Raw genomic sequence first — 14,517 nt, forward strand, 5'->3', positions numbered from 1 at the left:
CTGTTTTCTCCTTCACAGATACAGCCAGACCTGCTGAGCTTTTCCAGCAACTTTGTTTTTATCAAATATGATTTTCCTTTCACAATTTCAAATCAACTCTGTTCAACCTGACTATTATTCCCCCGCCCCTGTACCTAGTCATCCCAGCCTTGATAATACCTTCTAGAATTTTCTAGCTTCCAAACTTCAGGCTAACGAGTCAATGACAGTGCCCTGATGCTTTCTGTCCTTTCATAATTAGCGAGGTTGTATTGGCTACCTCCTGCTCTTTCCGTGGAAACCTTGCAACGTTAGTTAAGGCAAGATGTATGGATTATGAAAACGGGATTGAAGTCCTTGGACACACCAGAATAAAACACATGCTGTTTAAGGACGACATGAGTGCAACTGCCAGAAATGCTCCTAGTTCAAAATACCAAGATGGAGAATGAATTGGTGGAGAGATATTAACGTAGCAGTTAGGATCTGAAAATGAAGAGTCTGGTTGAGACAGGTTCAACTGAGGATTTTGAGAGAGAATTAGATTATTAAAACATAAGGACTAGGATCAGGAGTAGGCCGGCCATTCTGCCCCACCATTTAATACGATCATGGCTGATCTCATCTCGGCCTCAACTCCACTTTCCTGCCCACTCTCTATGACTCTTCAACCCGTTACTAATTAAAACTCTGTCTATCTCCTCAAATTTACACAGTATCCCAGCATCCTCCTGCACTCTGGGGTCAATTGCACACATTCATGGCCCTTTGAAAGAAGTAATTCCTCCTCATCTCTGTTTTAAATCTGCCCCCTCCCCTTATCCTGCATGATAACGTCTCCATCTGGATTGCCCACAAGGGGAAACATCCTCTCTACATCTACTTTGTCAACCCTCTTCGACATCTTCAATATCGAAAAAGGGCCAACGCGGAGGGTTATGGAGAACAGGTGAAAGAACGGCACTCTGAATTCCTCATTCGGATAGTCAATGCAGTCATGACGGGCCAAATGGTCTCGTTCTGTGCTATCACCTTTCTCTGTCTTGGTGAGCCCGTAGCAATTCATCAGTAAATTCACCTGCTGATGATAACAAAACATAGAACTGTTTTGCTTTATAAGCAGCATAGCCAAACACTGCATTCATGTTTTTCACACCTCACAATGTGTTTTCACAGAATTGGACAAGACATCCTGGTGGCCCTTCAGCCCATCATACCTGTTCTGACAGCTTTGGAAAGCTATTGGATTAGTCGTCCCACCGTCCAGCTTTTGCCTCATTGCCCACAAACTTTTTCCATCAAATATGTAACCAACTCCCCTTTTGAAAGTTCAAATTGACTCCATTCCCACCGCCCTATCAGGCAGCACTTTCCAGATCATTAAAGAAATAAATAAGTCTTGCTGCAATTACACAGGCCTGAGGTGGAACAGTGTATGCAGTTTTGGTTTCTGTATTCAAGGAAGAAGCTACCTCCATTGGAGACAGGGCAGCACTGTTATAACTAAGCTGGGCCTGGGATGAAAGGGTTACCCTATGTTAGAATAAAAAGAACGAGAGGTGATTTGATTAAATTACGGAAGATTTTGCTGGGGCTCGATAGAGTCCAATGGTTAAGGAATTCAGGATGGAGGGGCACAGTCACAGGAAAAAGGGACTGACCATTTAGGACAGAGACCAGGAGAAATTCCTTCAGGATCTGAATCTTTGGAATGCTCTCCTATCCAGTGGATGCCCCGATGTTGAATATAAAAAGATAAAATCACCACAGGCCTACCAGACCATAGAGAGACACAAACTGGTGGTGATTTAACCTCACCTCAAGCGAGGGGAGAGGCTGAGAAAGAGAATCCTTCGGGATGACCTCAGGAGGTTCGGGAATTGAATCCACACTGTTGGCGTCGGTCTGTATCACAAACCAACTGTCCAGCCAACCGAGCTAACCAACCATCTTATTGTTGAATTTTTTTTTTTTTTAAATTCATTCACTCACAAGATGAGGGTGTCACTGGCTCGGCCAGCATTTACTGACCATTCCAGTTAAGAGTCAACCACATTGCTGTGGGTCTGGAGTCACATGTAGGCCAGACCGGGGAAGGTTTTGATTGTCAGTTTGACATTGGTGAACCAGATGGGTCCTTCCTGGACAATTGACTATGGTTTCATTGTCATGTTAGACCCTTCGTTCCAGATTTTTATTCAATTCAAATTCCACCATCTGGTGTGATGGGATTCGAACCCAGGTCCCCAGAACGTTAACTAGGTCCTAGTTTTAACAGTTCAGCGATAATACCACGAGGCCATCGCCTCCCCATTTAAGGCTGGGACACTCAGATTTTTGTCTCTTCGGGAAATTGAAGGATATGGGGAGGTAGGAGTTTGGGGGGGTTGTGGTGTCGGAAATAGAGTTGAATCCCAAGATCATTTTGAATGACGGCGCAGGAAGGATGGGCTCGATGGCTCTTATCTCGTGTCTGTATAAGAAATCCTTTGTGGGGACATTCTCACCTCCTCCCTTTGCGTCTTTTGTCAATTTATCTACAATCCATTCCGTGTGGTGACTGACTGTCCTGCTGGCAAAAACCTTGTTTACTCCATCAGCAATCCCAGAATCTTACTCATCCACCACAACCCAGCAACATCAGACAAAAACACGGCTAATTATTAGGTCGCTAACCCAAAATGCTAACTAACTTGGAAAACTTAACTTTCATTAAGTACTTCCCCTGGTCATAAAGTGGGAAAGCTTAGAAAGAGGGGACAGAATGGTAAGGTTGAGTTCTAAAAAGAGCTCACGTGCCCTAAAACGCCAAGACCTTGAAGTGGTTTGTTGTGATAAACCCAGGATTGGAATGTCCAGGTTCCGCTTGGAAAGAAAGTCTTAGAGCTTTGGGATAAGAGACAGTTGAACAGAGATAGTTGAGAATGATGTGATGCAATGGAGGGATGCCCCTCCGGGGGTGGGGGGTACCTGGTTGGTGAAGCAACGTTTGCTCTAACATGAGACTGAGGATGGAGGAAGGGTTAGATTGGATAAGGATAAAAGACTGACAACGATATCCTGACATTGCGAGATGAAGTGGAGAAGGTTCAGACTGAGCCTGTTTCTTCACCGTGACATTCCACATAGCTGTGCCCAAAAGGCCAGAAACACTCACCGTACTATCCACCAGCTGGGAGTGATCTATCACTGACAGTAGCTGGACAGAACATGTACAGAACAGTCTGAGATGAGAGTTACCTGCACATACGCAACAGAATGCAGCAAGAACAAGGAGGTGAGAGGTATATATTACCATCAGGATAATACTGCTGGTTCATGCTCTCTGGGGTCCCCTGTCCATGATTGAACTGGTCATTGTAGTAATCCTCCTGCCCTGCGTATTGCTGGAGAGGACCTAGAACAAGATAGGGACAGTCTCGCATTAACTGCAGCCTTTTCTGTTTGGTACTTTTGTTTTAGGAAGAGAAATATACACAAAGATGTATTGAGCTGATTAAAAACACCCTCGGATTTCTGAACACGCAATTGGCAAACATTCAAGGAACAATTTCAGCAGAACATAGGTAGCAAACTCCCCAGGTCTCCATAACACACAGGAGCAGAAGTAGGCCATTCAGTCCATTGAGTCTGCTCCTACCATTCAAAAAGATCACAGCTAATTTGATGATCCCCAACTCCTCTTTCCAGCCTTTTCCCCACAGCCTTTGATTCCCCTCACTGATTAAAAATCTGTCTCTCAGCCTTGAATATACCCAACGACCCAGCCTCGACAGCCCCTCTGCGGTAAAGAATTCCAGATTCACTCCCCTCTGAGAGAAGAAATTCCTCCTCATCTCTGCCTTAAATGGGTGACCCCTTATTCCAAAATTATACTCTATGGTCCTAAAGTCTCCCACAAGGGACAGAAACCTTTCCACATCTATCCTGTCAAGACCCTGAAGAATCTTGTACGTTTCAATAATGTTCCCCCTCATTCTTCTAAACTCCAATGAGTACAGGCCCAACCTACTCAACCCCTCCTCATAAGACAGTCCCTCCATCACCAGGATCAGCTGAGTGAACCTTCTCTAGACTGCCTCCAATGTCAGTATATCTTTCCTTAGATACAGGGCCCAAAACTGTTTACAGTATTCCAGCTGTGGTCTGACTAGTGTATAGTTTTAGCAAAACCTCCTGAAACTTTTAAACTCCATTTCCTTTGAAATAAAGGCCAACATTTCAATTGCCTTCCCCACTACCCATTGAACTTGAACGCTAGCTTTTTGTAATTCATGGACAAGGACTAAGGAGATACACTTGCTGTAGAGGGAGTGCAGCAAAGGTTCACCAGGCTGATAGCAGGGATAACAGCACTGTCAGATGAGGAGAGTTTGGTTTGACTGGGCCTGTCTTCACTTGAGTTTAGAATGGTGAGAGGGGGATCTAATCGAAACGTATAAAATTCTAACGGGGCTGGACAGACTAGACACAGAAAGGATGCTTCCCCTGGGTGGGGGAGTCTAGACCCAGGGACACATTCTCAGGATATGGGGTAGACCATGTAGGACCGAGATGAGGAAACATTTCTTCACTAAAAGGGAAGTGAATCTGTGAAATTTTCTACCACAGGAGGCTGGGGAGGCCAAATCACTGAAGGAGATTGAAAGAATTTTAGGCTTAAAAGATATCAAGAGGCATGGGGAGATAGCGGGAATATGGTATTGAGATAGAGGATCGGCCATGATCATAATGAATGGTGGGGCAGGTTCGAAGGGCTGAATGGCCTACTCCTGCTCCTAATTTCTCTGTTTCTAATGATCCCTGGACTTCCAGAAAGTAGTGTCCTGACGTTCACACAGCGACAGATAAATCACTGACAGATACGATGCTGGTTGTGAGTAAAAGTTTACATTAGACCACCTGCCCATACGTGCAGGATTTGCGTTTGAATAAAAAGAAAATTTGCAAGCGAGTCATATTCTTACATAATCTTAATCTACACAGGCAATCTTTTTGTGCTAACATGTGAGGCTTGACATTTACTCTGATATCCATGCTGGTTTTGGTTTTAAGAATACGTAAATGAATACAGGTCATGAGATGTGGGTGTCACTGTCTGGGCCAGCATTCACTACCTGTCCCTAGTTACCCTTCTCAAACAACTGGCAGCACCGACAAACACTCGGAAAACCAAAACTGTTCATTCACACTGTTTGGAAGGACAGGGCAGGCAGTTTGAGAGTGAGGGAAGAGGTGGAAACGTTCAGAAGTATTTGCATACGGAAGGAACATGCTCCGGGAACACAGTGTGTCATTCAGCACACCGTAGTGACTGGTCCTGGCAAACGTAAGCAGAAACAGTACCACAGTTTCCATTATTTAAACTGCCCCACAAGGTGATGAAAAATGATTAAGACAGAGTGCAGGTGCTCAGCAGTGCCCCGAGTGAATTGGTTATTGAAGGAAATGCTTCCAAAACACTGTCCTTCATCAACAAGATTTCACACAAATTACAGTGACTGTACATCGACACTGGCACCACAAAATTGTTACAGGGCAGAAGAACACCTTTCATGCCTGCACCAGTAATTTGGTACCTACAAATGCAAATCTGATACCCGAGAGTTAACTACCTTCAGGGATATGAAAACCCACTGTGTACCATTAATTATTGAACAACACACACATCTACACGTAAATGTGTTGCAACTGACTGAGACCAATAAGAGACCCACCCCCCTCACCCAAGTTTCTGTTGTCATGTTTCGTGGTGCACCCACCTTGCTGAGCTGGTCTGTATGGTGGCATCTGTCTCTGCCCCATCATGTGGTTCGCCTGGTTCACTGGATTCATCATGGGCATGGGCGGCTGGTTGGGGTAATGTTGGCTCGCTCCCTGTGGCATATTGTACTGCGAGGTTGACGCTTGCTGGTGCATCATGGGGCCTGGAAGATACACAGCTATTGGTGAGAGTGTTCACCATGCCCTAGAATCTCAACGATATGGTCCCCACACCCAGCTAGCAACCCTGGCTCATAGCCAAAGCAACCATCCAATTACTCTGTCACTACCAGCACATTTTCATAGACTCGGGATTTGGTCCACACTGACCCTCTGAAGAGCAGTACACAGACCCACCCCTTTATCCTCTCTCTGTAACCCTGCATTTTCCATGGCTAACCCACCCAGCCTGCACATCCCTGAACACTACGGGCAATTTAGCATGGCCAACCCACCCTAACCTGCACATCTTTGGACTGTGGGAGGAAACCGGAGCACCCGGAGGAAACCCACGCAGACACGGGGAGAATGTACGAAATCCACTTGGACAGTTGCTCAAGGGTGGAATCGAACCGGGGTCCCTGGCGCTGTGAGGCAGCAGTGCTAACCCCTGTGCCATCCCATTATCTTGAACAAATCTGCAGCACGGAAACAGACCATTCGGCCCAATTAGCCCATGTTGGTATCTTTGCTCCATCCACTTCTCTTCAGCTCATCCTAATAACAGAGCCTTCAAACTCTTTCTCCCTTCTGCACTGGTCTAGATCCCTCACCAATATATCTATACGACTCCCTGAATTAGCCATTCCCACATGTGCCCTGCCTGCTGGTGTTTTTCTGAATTCTGAGGATTTATTTGTGATTTTCTCCCTTGTCATGTATTCATGAAATTTCTGTCTGAAAGTTACGATAAAATCAATTTCCACTGCAGGTGGTGCTTACCATATCATAGAATCATACAATGCAGAACAGGCCCTTCAGCCCATTGAGTATGTACTGCCAAAGCTACACTAAACCTACACTCATCCCACTTTCCCACACTAGGTCTATGGCCTTGAATATTATGACATTTCAAGTGTCCATTCAAGTACTTTTTAAAGGTTGTGAAGTTTCCTGTCCCAACTACACCCTCCCAGGCAGTGCATTCCACACTCCCACACCCTCTGAGTGAAAACATTTTCCTTAAATCCCCTCTAAACCTCCTGACTTTCACTTGAAAATTATGCCCCCTTCTTACTGACCACTAGACGTAGGGGAACCAGCACCTCTCAATCCACGGAGAGATAGTAAGAACTGCCGATGCTGGAGTCTGAGATAACAAGGTGTGGAGCTGGATGAACACAGCAGGCCAGACAGCATCAGAGGAGCAGGAAAGCTGACGTTTCAGGTCAGGACCCTTCTTCCTGTCCCTGTCCATGGCACTCACAATCTTAGATATCTCTATCAGGTCCCCCCCTCATTACTCAGAGATTTACTCCATCAAAATCCCCTCAAAAACCAGAGGCCCTGGCTCTAATATGCATTGCAAAAGAAAGGGATGGAGAATTCATTCTTTGAACACAATTATACTACCCAAAATGTCATGGTGGCGTGCTGAGATCCAGCTCAATGCTCTGGGAACACAGGTTCAAATCCCACAGCAGCAACAGGTGGAATTTAAACTCAGTTAAAATCTGGAATTGAAAGCTGATTTCAGGGATGGTCACCATGAAACTATCACTTTAGGGAAGGAAATCCTCCGTCCTTAACCAATCTGGCCTACACGTGACTGCAGACTCACCTCCACAGCAGGATTCAAACCCGGGTCCCCAGAACATTGCCTGGGTCTCTGGATTAACAGTCTAGCGATAATACCATCAGGCCATTGCCTCCCCTACCAGACTTGCTGATCATTTTCAGCACTTTCTGCTGCTTTATAATTATATACATCTCACCCTATGTCAACAGCACCAGAAGGGTCTCTCACACCCATTGAAGATGGCAAACGGGGTATTAATTTAACAGCCCCATCTGCACAGTAACACCATCCAGCACTGGAACATCACTGCAGTTCAAATACTAACCAACAGACAGAGGTTAGAGTGCTTACCAACTCCCTCTTCAGCTCACCTTCTGCAATCATCCTTGATTTCTCCATAGGCTATTTACACACTTTCCTATCTCAGTACTTTCCAACAAGTTCCCCTCCAAGCCACTCACCATCCTGACTTGGAAATATTTCACCATTCCTTCAGTATCACTGGGTCAAAATCCTGGAATTCCCTCCCTAAGGGCATTGTGGGTCTACCTACAGCACATGGACTGCAGCGGTTCAAGAAGGCAGCTCACCCCCACCTTCTCAAGGGGGCAACTGGGGAGTTTGCAGGTGGTGGAGCTCTCAATTGCCCTGGATTAATGTGAATAGACGCCCTCCCTACCTCTGTAACCTCAAGCCCCTCCAAAACATCTGCGCTTCTCCAGAGTGAGGTCTCTCGAACATCCCCGATTTATATCCCTCCACCACTGACAGAAATGTCTTCAGCAGATGCTTGGGCCTTAAGGTCTGGAATTGTCCCCCACAACATCTCCCCTCACTCTCTTTCCATTAAAAAATACACTTTTGAAACAAGCTTTCAATCACCTGTCACCTCACATGGCTGAGTGTTAAATTTTGCTTTATGACTTTGCTCTGGGATGTGTCAGCTGCATTAAAGGCGTCACATAAAAAGTGTTGTTGCAGCTCAGTGGGTGCCGAGCCCGAAGGTACCCACCTTGGCTCGGCTGCATGTTCATATTTGTTCGAGGGCCGTAGTTACTCATCGATTGACCTGGGTTCATATTCATCTGGCTCTGCACTGGCATTCCCTGTGAAGATGTCACCGAATGACTGTAGCCACCCATGGAACCGTGGCTACTGGTTGGCATGCTGACAGAGGCATTGGCCATACTGGGTTGGCCTGGTCCTTGCACTGGCATGTGGTTCGGGCCTGGCAAATTTGAAGAAACAGAACAGATATTACAGAAAACAGATTACATTATCCCCTACCCCGCCATCCTGCTCTTTACATAACACGCTCGCCCACAATTACGGCGAAATCCACGTAGACTTTGCGATCAGAGGAAAAAATTAATTAGCTTGCATTTATGTAGCATCTTTTGTCATCTACAGGCATCTTAAAGCGCTCGGGTGTCTGTTGGAACGTATGGAACACACTCAGCAAACTCCCCTTTTGACCAGCAATGTGAACAGCAGACCTGATGGGCTGAATGGGCTTCTGCTCGACATCTTATCAGCATATTGTGATGTTGACTTTATTTATTCATTTAGGAGCTGTGGGCAATGCCACTTGAGCCAACATTTATTGCCCATCCCTAATTGCCCAGGGGGTACAGAGTGAACACATTGCTATGCACCTGGAGTTACATGTAGGCCAGACCGGTAAGGGTGGCAGTATTTCCATCGGATGGGTTTTTACAACATTTGACACTGGCTGTACAGTAATTCCAGATTTTTCTTCATAACTGTAATCATGCCATGGTGGGATTCAAACCCATGCCCCCAGAACATTGACCCGGAGTTCTAGGTTCCTCGTCCACATTACCTCTACACCATCACCTCCCCTCGAGCATAATACCACTGGGCAATGGCTATTATCACTGGACTGTTAATCCAGAGACCCAGGTAACGTCCTGGGAACCTGGGTTCGAATCCCGCCACGGCTGATGGTGGAACTTGAATTCAATTAATGTCTGGAATTAAGAATCTAATGGTGACCATGAATTAATTGCCGATTGTCAGAAAAACCCCGTCTAGTTCACTAATGCCCTTTAGGGAGGGAAACTGCCATCCTTACCTGGTTTGGCCGACGTGACTCCAGACGCACAGCTATGTGTCTGACTCTCAACCGCCCTCTGGGCAATAAATGCTGCCTAGCCAGTGATGTCCTCATCTCATGAATGAATAAAGGAAGAAAAAGCAACACCCTAGAAGGGGTACAGAGGATGTTGCCTGGGATGGAATATTTCAGCAATGAAGAGAGGCTGGATAAGCTCGGGCTGTTTTCTTTGGAACAGGGAAGGTTGAGGAGGGACTTAATAGAGGCGTTTAAGATTATGAGGGGCATGACAAGGTGGGTCGAAAACTGTTGGTCCCCTTAGTTAAAAGGTCAAGAACAAGGGTATATCATTTAAGGTGAAAGGCAGGAGGTTTAAAAGGAATTTGAGGAAATATTTCTCACCCAGAGGGTGGTGGGGGTCTGCAATTCAACACCTAGGAGGGTAGTTGAGGCAGGAAACCTCACAACTTTTAATAAATACTTGGATAGACACTTGAAATGCCATAACATTCAAGGCTACGGGCCTAGTGAAAGGAAGTGGATCAGTGTAGATTTAGAGTCGTTTTCTTGCCAATACAGACTTGATGGGCTGAAGGGCCTCTTTTGTCCTTTATGATTCTGCGAAGCAGTGTCACACGACCTTTTACATCAGCCAAGCCTCGGTTTAACGTCTCAGCGGAAAGACAGATTCTCTGACAAAACTGCAGTCCAACAGTACTGCAATGCAGGGTCAGCCTTAAATTTTAGTGCTCAGGCCCAGGGGTGGGATTTGAACTCAGAACCTCACGATTCAGAGGCAAATGTGTAACCAATGAGCAACAGCTGACAGATCAGAGTAACAAGGTGGAGGGGTAACCTTAAAGATGAACCGCAACCCCTCATTCTCACTGATCTATTACAATATTAAGGTACACAAACATAAGCTGTGAGCTGAAACAGGAAAAGGGGGTCACAGCTTGAATGTTTTAATGAAGAGATACTAGCCTGTAAACTCCAATTACATGGACCAAGTACTGGAAAATGGGGTTCAGCTGGTGGCTCGTGATTTTAGCCGGCGCACGTATATTTCTATTTAAAATTCATTCACTGGGTCATACTGGTGATGTCCGCATTTGGTGTCCATCCCTTATTCCCTTGGAGCTGAATACCGTGCTGGGTCATTTCAGGAGTCAGTTAACAGGATCTAAGAGCTAGGAGCAGGAGTGGACCAGTTAGCCCCTCGAGCTTGCTCCACCATTTAACATAATCATGGCTGATCTCATCTCGGCCTCAAATCCACTTTCCTGCCTGCCCACACTCTCCATAACCCATTACTAATTTAAAAATCCATCCCCTTTTTAAATTTATTCCCTGTCCCTGCGCTCTGGGGAAGCAAATTCCACAGATTCACGACCCCTTGAGAGAAGTAATTTCTCCTCATCTGTTTTAAATTTGTCCCGCCTTATCCTAAAAGCTACAACCTGTTGTTCTAGACTGCCCCTTAGGAGGAAAAATCCTTTCTACATTTAAATTCCCAGCCTAAACCTCAGTGTCTGTCTGCCTCTTCCAGCCCCTCAACAGATCCTTTTAAAACCCTCTTCATTCTACTGCTCAAGGGCAATAACTGCTGGCTATTCTGGTGACACCATTGCCCATGATTGAATAACCAAAATTATGCAGACGCAAACATTTGTCTGAGTTGAAGTAAAGCTAGAGGTCTGTTAGTTTAATTGTCAAACCAGGTTCCAGAGCCCTCAAGTAGCAGCTTGCCCTCGGGTGTATTGAGAAGGAGCTTGGCCGAGCTGGCCGGTTAGGTGGACAGGTGGTAGGCCACAGGGTTAGCTCACCAGGTATTTGTCCGTTCATCTGGTTCTGCATGTGCGACGTAGGGGGCCCTCCTCCTCCACCACCGACCATACTGTCTGTGCCCATGCTGTGCCCGGGAGGGAGCTGGTTCATTCCCCCTGGTCCCATCGGCATGGACTGTGAGGGAGGCTGAAACACAACGGAGAACTGTAATCACAATGGAAAACAACGTGTTCTGTTCCACCTTAGTCCTCACCTCCACACCTCAGACTTGCCACCACATGAGAATTAGCTTTATTGTCACATGTACTCAAATGAGTACAGTGAAAAGGGTGCACAGGCCATCTTAGGTACAAAGGTCCCTAGATACAGCTTCTTCGGTTATAGTAGTTAGAAACGTAGCAAAGTGAAAAGTCCAGCATTGCAGGTTTTAGGAATAAACTATAAAACGGAGAGAAAAAAAGTTCAGATCAACAGTCTCCCAACTCTGTAGTCTTTCATGCATCGGACTGGGTATTGAGTACAAGAGTTGGCAGGTCATGTTACAGTTGTATAGGACTTTGGTTCAACCACATTTGGAATACTGCGTACAGTTCTGGTCACCACATTACCAAAAGGATGTGGATGCTTTGGAGAGGGTGCAAAGGAGGTTCACCAGGATGTTGCCTGGTAAGGAGGGCGCTAGCTATGAAAAGAGGTTGAGTAGATTAGGATTATTTACATTAGAAAGACAGAGGTTGAGGGGGACCTGATTGGGGTCTACAAAATCATGAGAGGTATAGATAGGGTGGATAGCAAGAAGTTTTTTCCCCCAGAGTGGGGGACTCAATTACTAAGGGTCACGATTTCAAGGTGAGAGGGAAAAGTTTAAGGGAGATATGCGTGGAAAGTTCTTTATGCAGAGGGTGGTGGGTGCCTGGAACACATTGTCAACGGAGGTGGGAGAGGCAGGCACGATAGCGTCATTTAAGATGTATCTAGACAGATACATGAATGGGCAGGGAGTAAGGGGATACAGATCCTTGGAAAATAGGCGGCAGGTTTAGATAGAGGATCTGGATTGGCGTAGGCTTAGAGGGCCGAAGGGCCTGTTCCTGTGCTGTAATTTTCTTTGTTCTTTGTTCTTTAACTCAGTTCATGGTGGTACCTAGCCTACAGGCTGTGCCTGACTTCACCTCAGGGTTCACAAGGCTGGAAGATTGCTTTGGAATCACCTCGAGGTACGAAGTCACCTTGACAATGTTTATCTTATCCAGGCAGCTGCTTACGATAAGTAACACTGACCCACGTGTCACAATCTCTTGTAGTACAGTGGCAGTGTCCCTACCTCCGAGCCAGGAGACTCAGGTTCAAGTTCCACCTGCTCCAAAGGTGTACGATAAACATCTCTGAGTGAGGTGATTAGGAAACATTAAAAATGGTTTATTCAGGGGGACGTGGAGGAGAGATTAGGGGAATAGTCCAGAAGAACATTAGACACAGGAGCTGCAGTAGGCCATTCAGCCCATTAAGACTGCTCAATACAATGATCAATTCCACTAGAGTCCTCAACTCCTCTTGCTGTGTGCTCCCACCAACCCCAGCATTTAACTTCCTTGTTGATCAAACTCCGTCTGTGTCGGTCTTGAAATTATTCAGTATCACAGCCTTTACTGTTTCCTGGGGAAGGGAGCTTCACAGAATAATGGCCCGCAAACAGAAATAAAATTCCTCAACTCATCTTCAGTGGGAGACCCTTCGTTTTATAACTGTGGCTGTATTTTCCCTCACAAGAGGAAACAATCTCTCAGCATCCACCCTGTTGCTTCCTCTCAGATTGCGAGAATGTTCCCTAGGTTCATTGTAGAGATGAGGGATCTGTCTTTTGAAGAGAGATAGTGTAGTTTAGGCCTGTACTCTCTGGAGTTTGGAAGAATGAGAAGAGATCTAATTGAGGTCTACAAAATGGTAAAGGGGATTGACACAGTAGATGTAGAGAGGATGTTTCCTCTTGTGGGGCAATGTAGAACAAATGGTCATTGTTTTAGGACAAGGGGGGGCAGATTTAAAACAGAGATGAGGAGGAATTACTTCTCTCAAAGGGTCATGAATCTGTGGAATTTACTCCCCCAGAGTGTAGCAGATGCCAGGACATTGAGTAAATGTTAAGAAGGAGATAGACAGATTTTTAATTAGTGACGGTTTGAAGGGTTATGGAGAGGGGGCAGGAAAGTAGAGTTAAGGCTGAGACTATTAGCTTGTATTGTATTATGCCATTATTGCATTAAATGGTGGAACAGGCTAGAGGGGCTAAATGGCCTGCTCCTGCTCCTACTTCTTATGTTCTCATGTTCAATAAGTTCACCTCTCATTCCTCTAAACTCCAGCAGATACAAGCCCAGGCTCAAGGTGCATTCTTGCTAAGAAGGTGCAGGAGAGACTTAGTTGAGTTTACGAAGACCAGAGGATTTCACTTATTAGGAAGAAGCCTCCTTGGTTGTGGGAGAAGGGGCTGCAGAGAGGAGACAGAGTCCAAAACAAGGGGGTGGAAGCTGAATATTCCAGCCAGTCCATTCAGGAGTGATAACAGGAAGCAATGCCCCACACAATGTGGGGAGGGGTGGGTCAGTGTTGGTGTGAAACAGGAATACACTTCCTGCTCATCCTGGTTCCCCCCAACAAAAATGATATTTGAAGCCACAAAATGAGGCCAATGGGATTGATTTAAACACCAAAGCTACAGATTCGCACCTGTGTTCATCACATTCAGAGTCGAAACCTTAACTCTGCTTTTCCCTCCACACATTTGCTGCATTTCTCCAGCACCTTGGGCTTGGTTCAATATCTCCAGCTGTGTTTTGGCTCTATGTCTCTCAGCATCTACCCTGTCAATCCACTTCAGAATTTCGACTCTTCTAATGAGATCACCTCTCATTCTTCTAAACTCCATGAAATACAATTTATATTAACACAATCACTCGGCACATAGACAACCTTCACTCATGGCAAGGACCAAATCAGTGAACATTCACCAAATTACAGAAAGCAATTAATAAACATGTAGAATGGGCAGAGAGTTGGCAAATTAATGTCACTGCGCAGAATTACAAATGTTTGAAGACAGAAATAATTAACTCCAAATTGCTGTTTCCACCGTTTCTGGTTTCTGAAAGGATTACAACATCGCCGAGTGATT

General features: G+C 45.6%; 1 protein-coding gene across 3 annotated transcripts in view; it reads right to left on the reverse strand.

Moving 5' to 3' along the window:
• Positions 1-14,517, reverse strand: part of ss18 (SS18 subunit of BAF chromatin remodeling complex) — a 58,245-nt gene that overhangs the window by 17,002 nt on the left and 26,726 nt on the right. For all 3 annotated transcript variants that reach the window (XM_048596233.1, XM_048596232.1, XM_048596234.1), the window contains exons 4-7: positions 11,384-11,531; positions 8,493-8,708; positions 5,742-5,906; positions 3,275-3,376 (exon numbers count right to left, since the gene is read on the reverse strand). In XM_048596233.1, coding sequence (XP_048452190.1) covers positions 3,275-3,376; positions 5,742-5,906; positions 8,493-8,708; positions 11,384-11,531 — 631 coding nt within the window. The remainder of the gene's footprint in view (positions 1-3,274; positions 3,377-5,741; positions 5,907-8,492; positions 8,709-11,383; positions 11,532-14,517) is intronic.

This window comes from Rhincodon typus, chromosome 4 (assembly GCF_021869965.1).
Source record: "Rhincodon typus isolate 14 chromosome 4, sRhiTyp1.1, whole genome shotgun sequence".
Classification (NCBI taxonomy): domain Eukaryota; kingdom Metazoa; phylum Chordata; class Chondrichthyes; order Orectolobiformes; family Rhincodontidae; genus Rhincodon; species Rhincodon typus.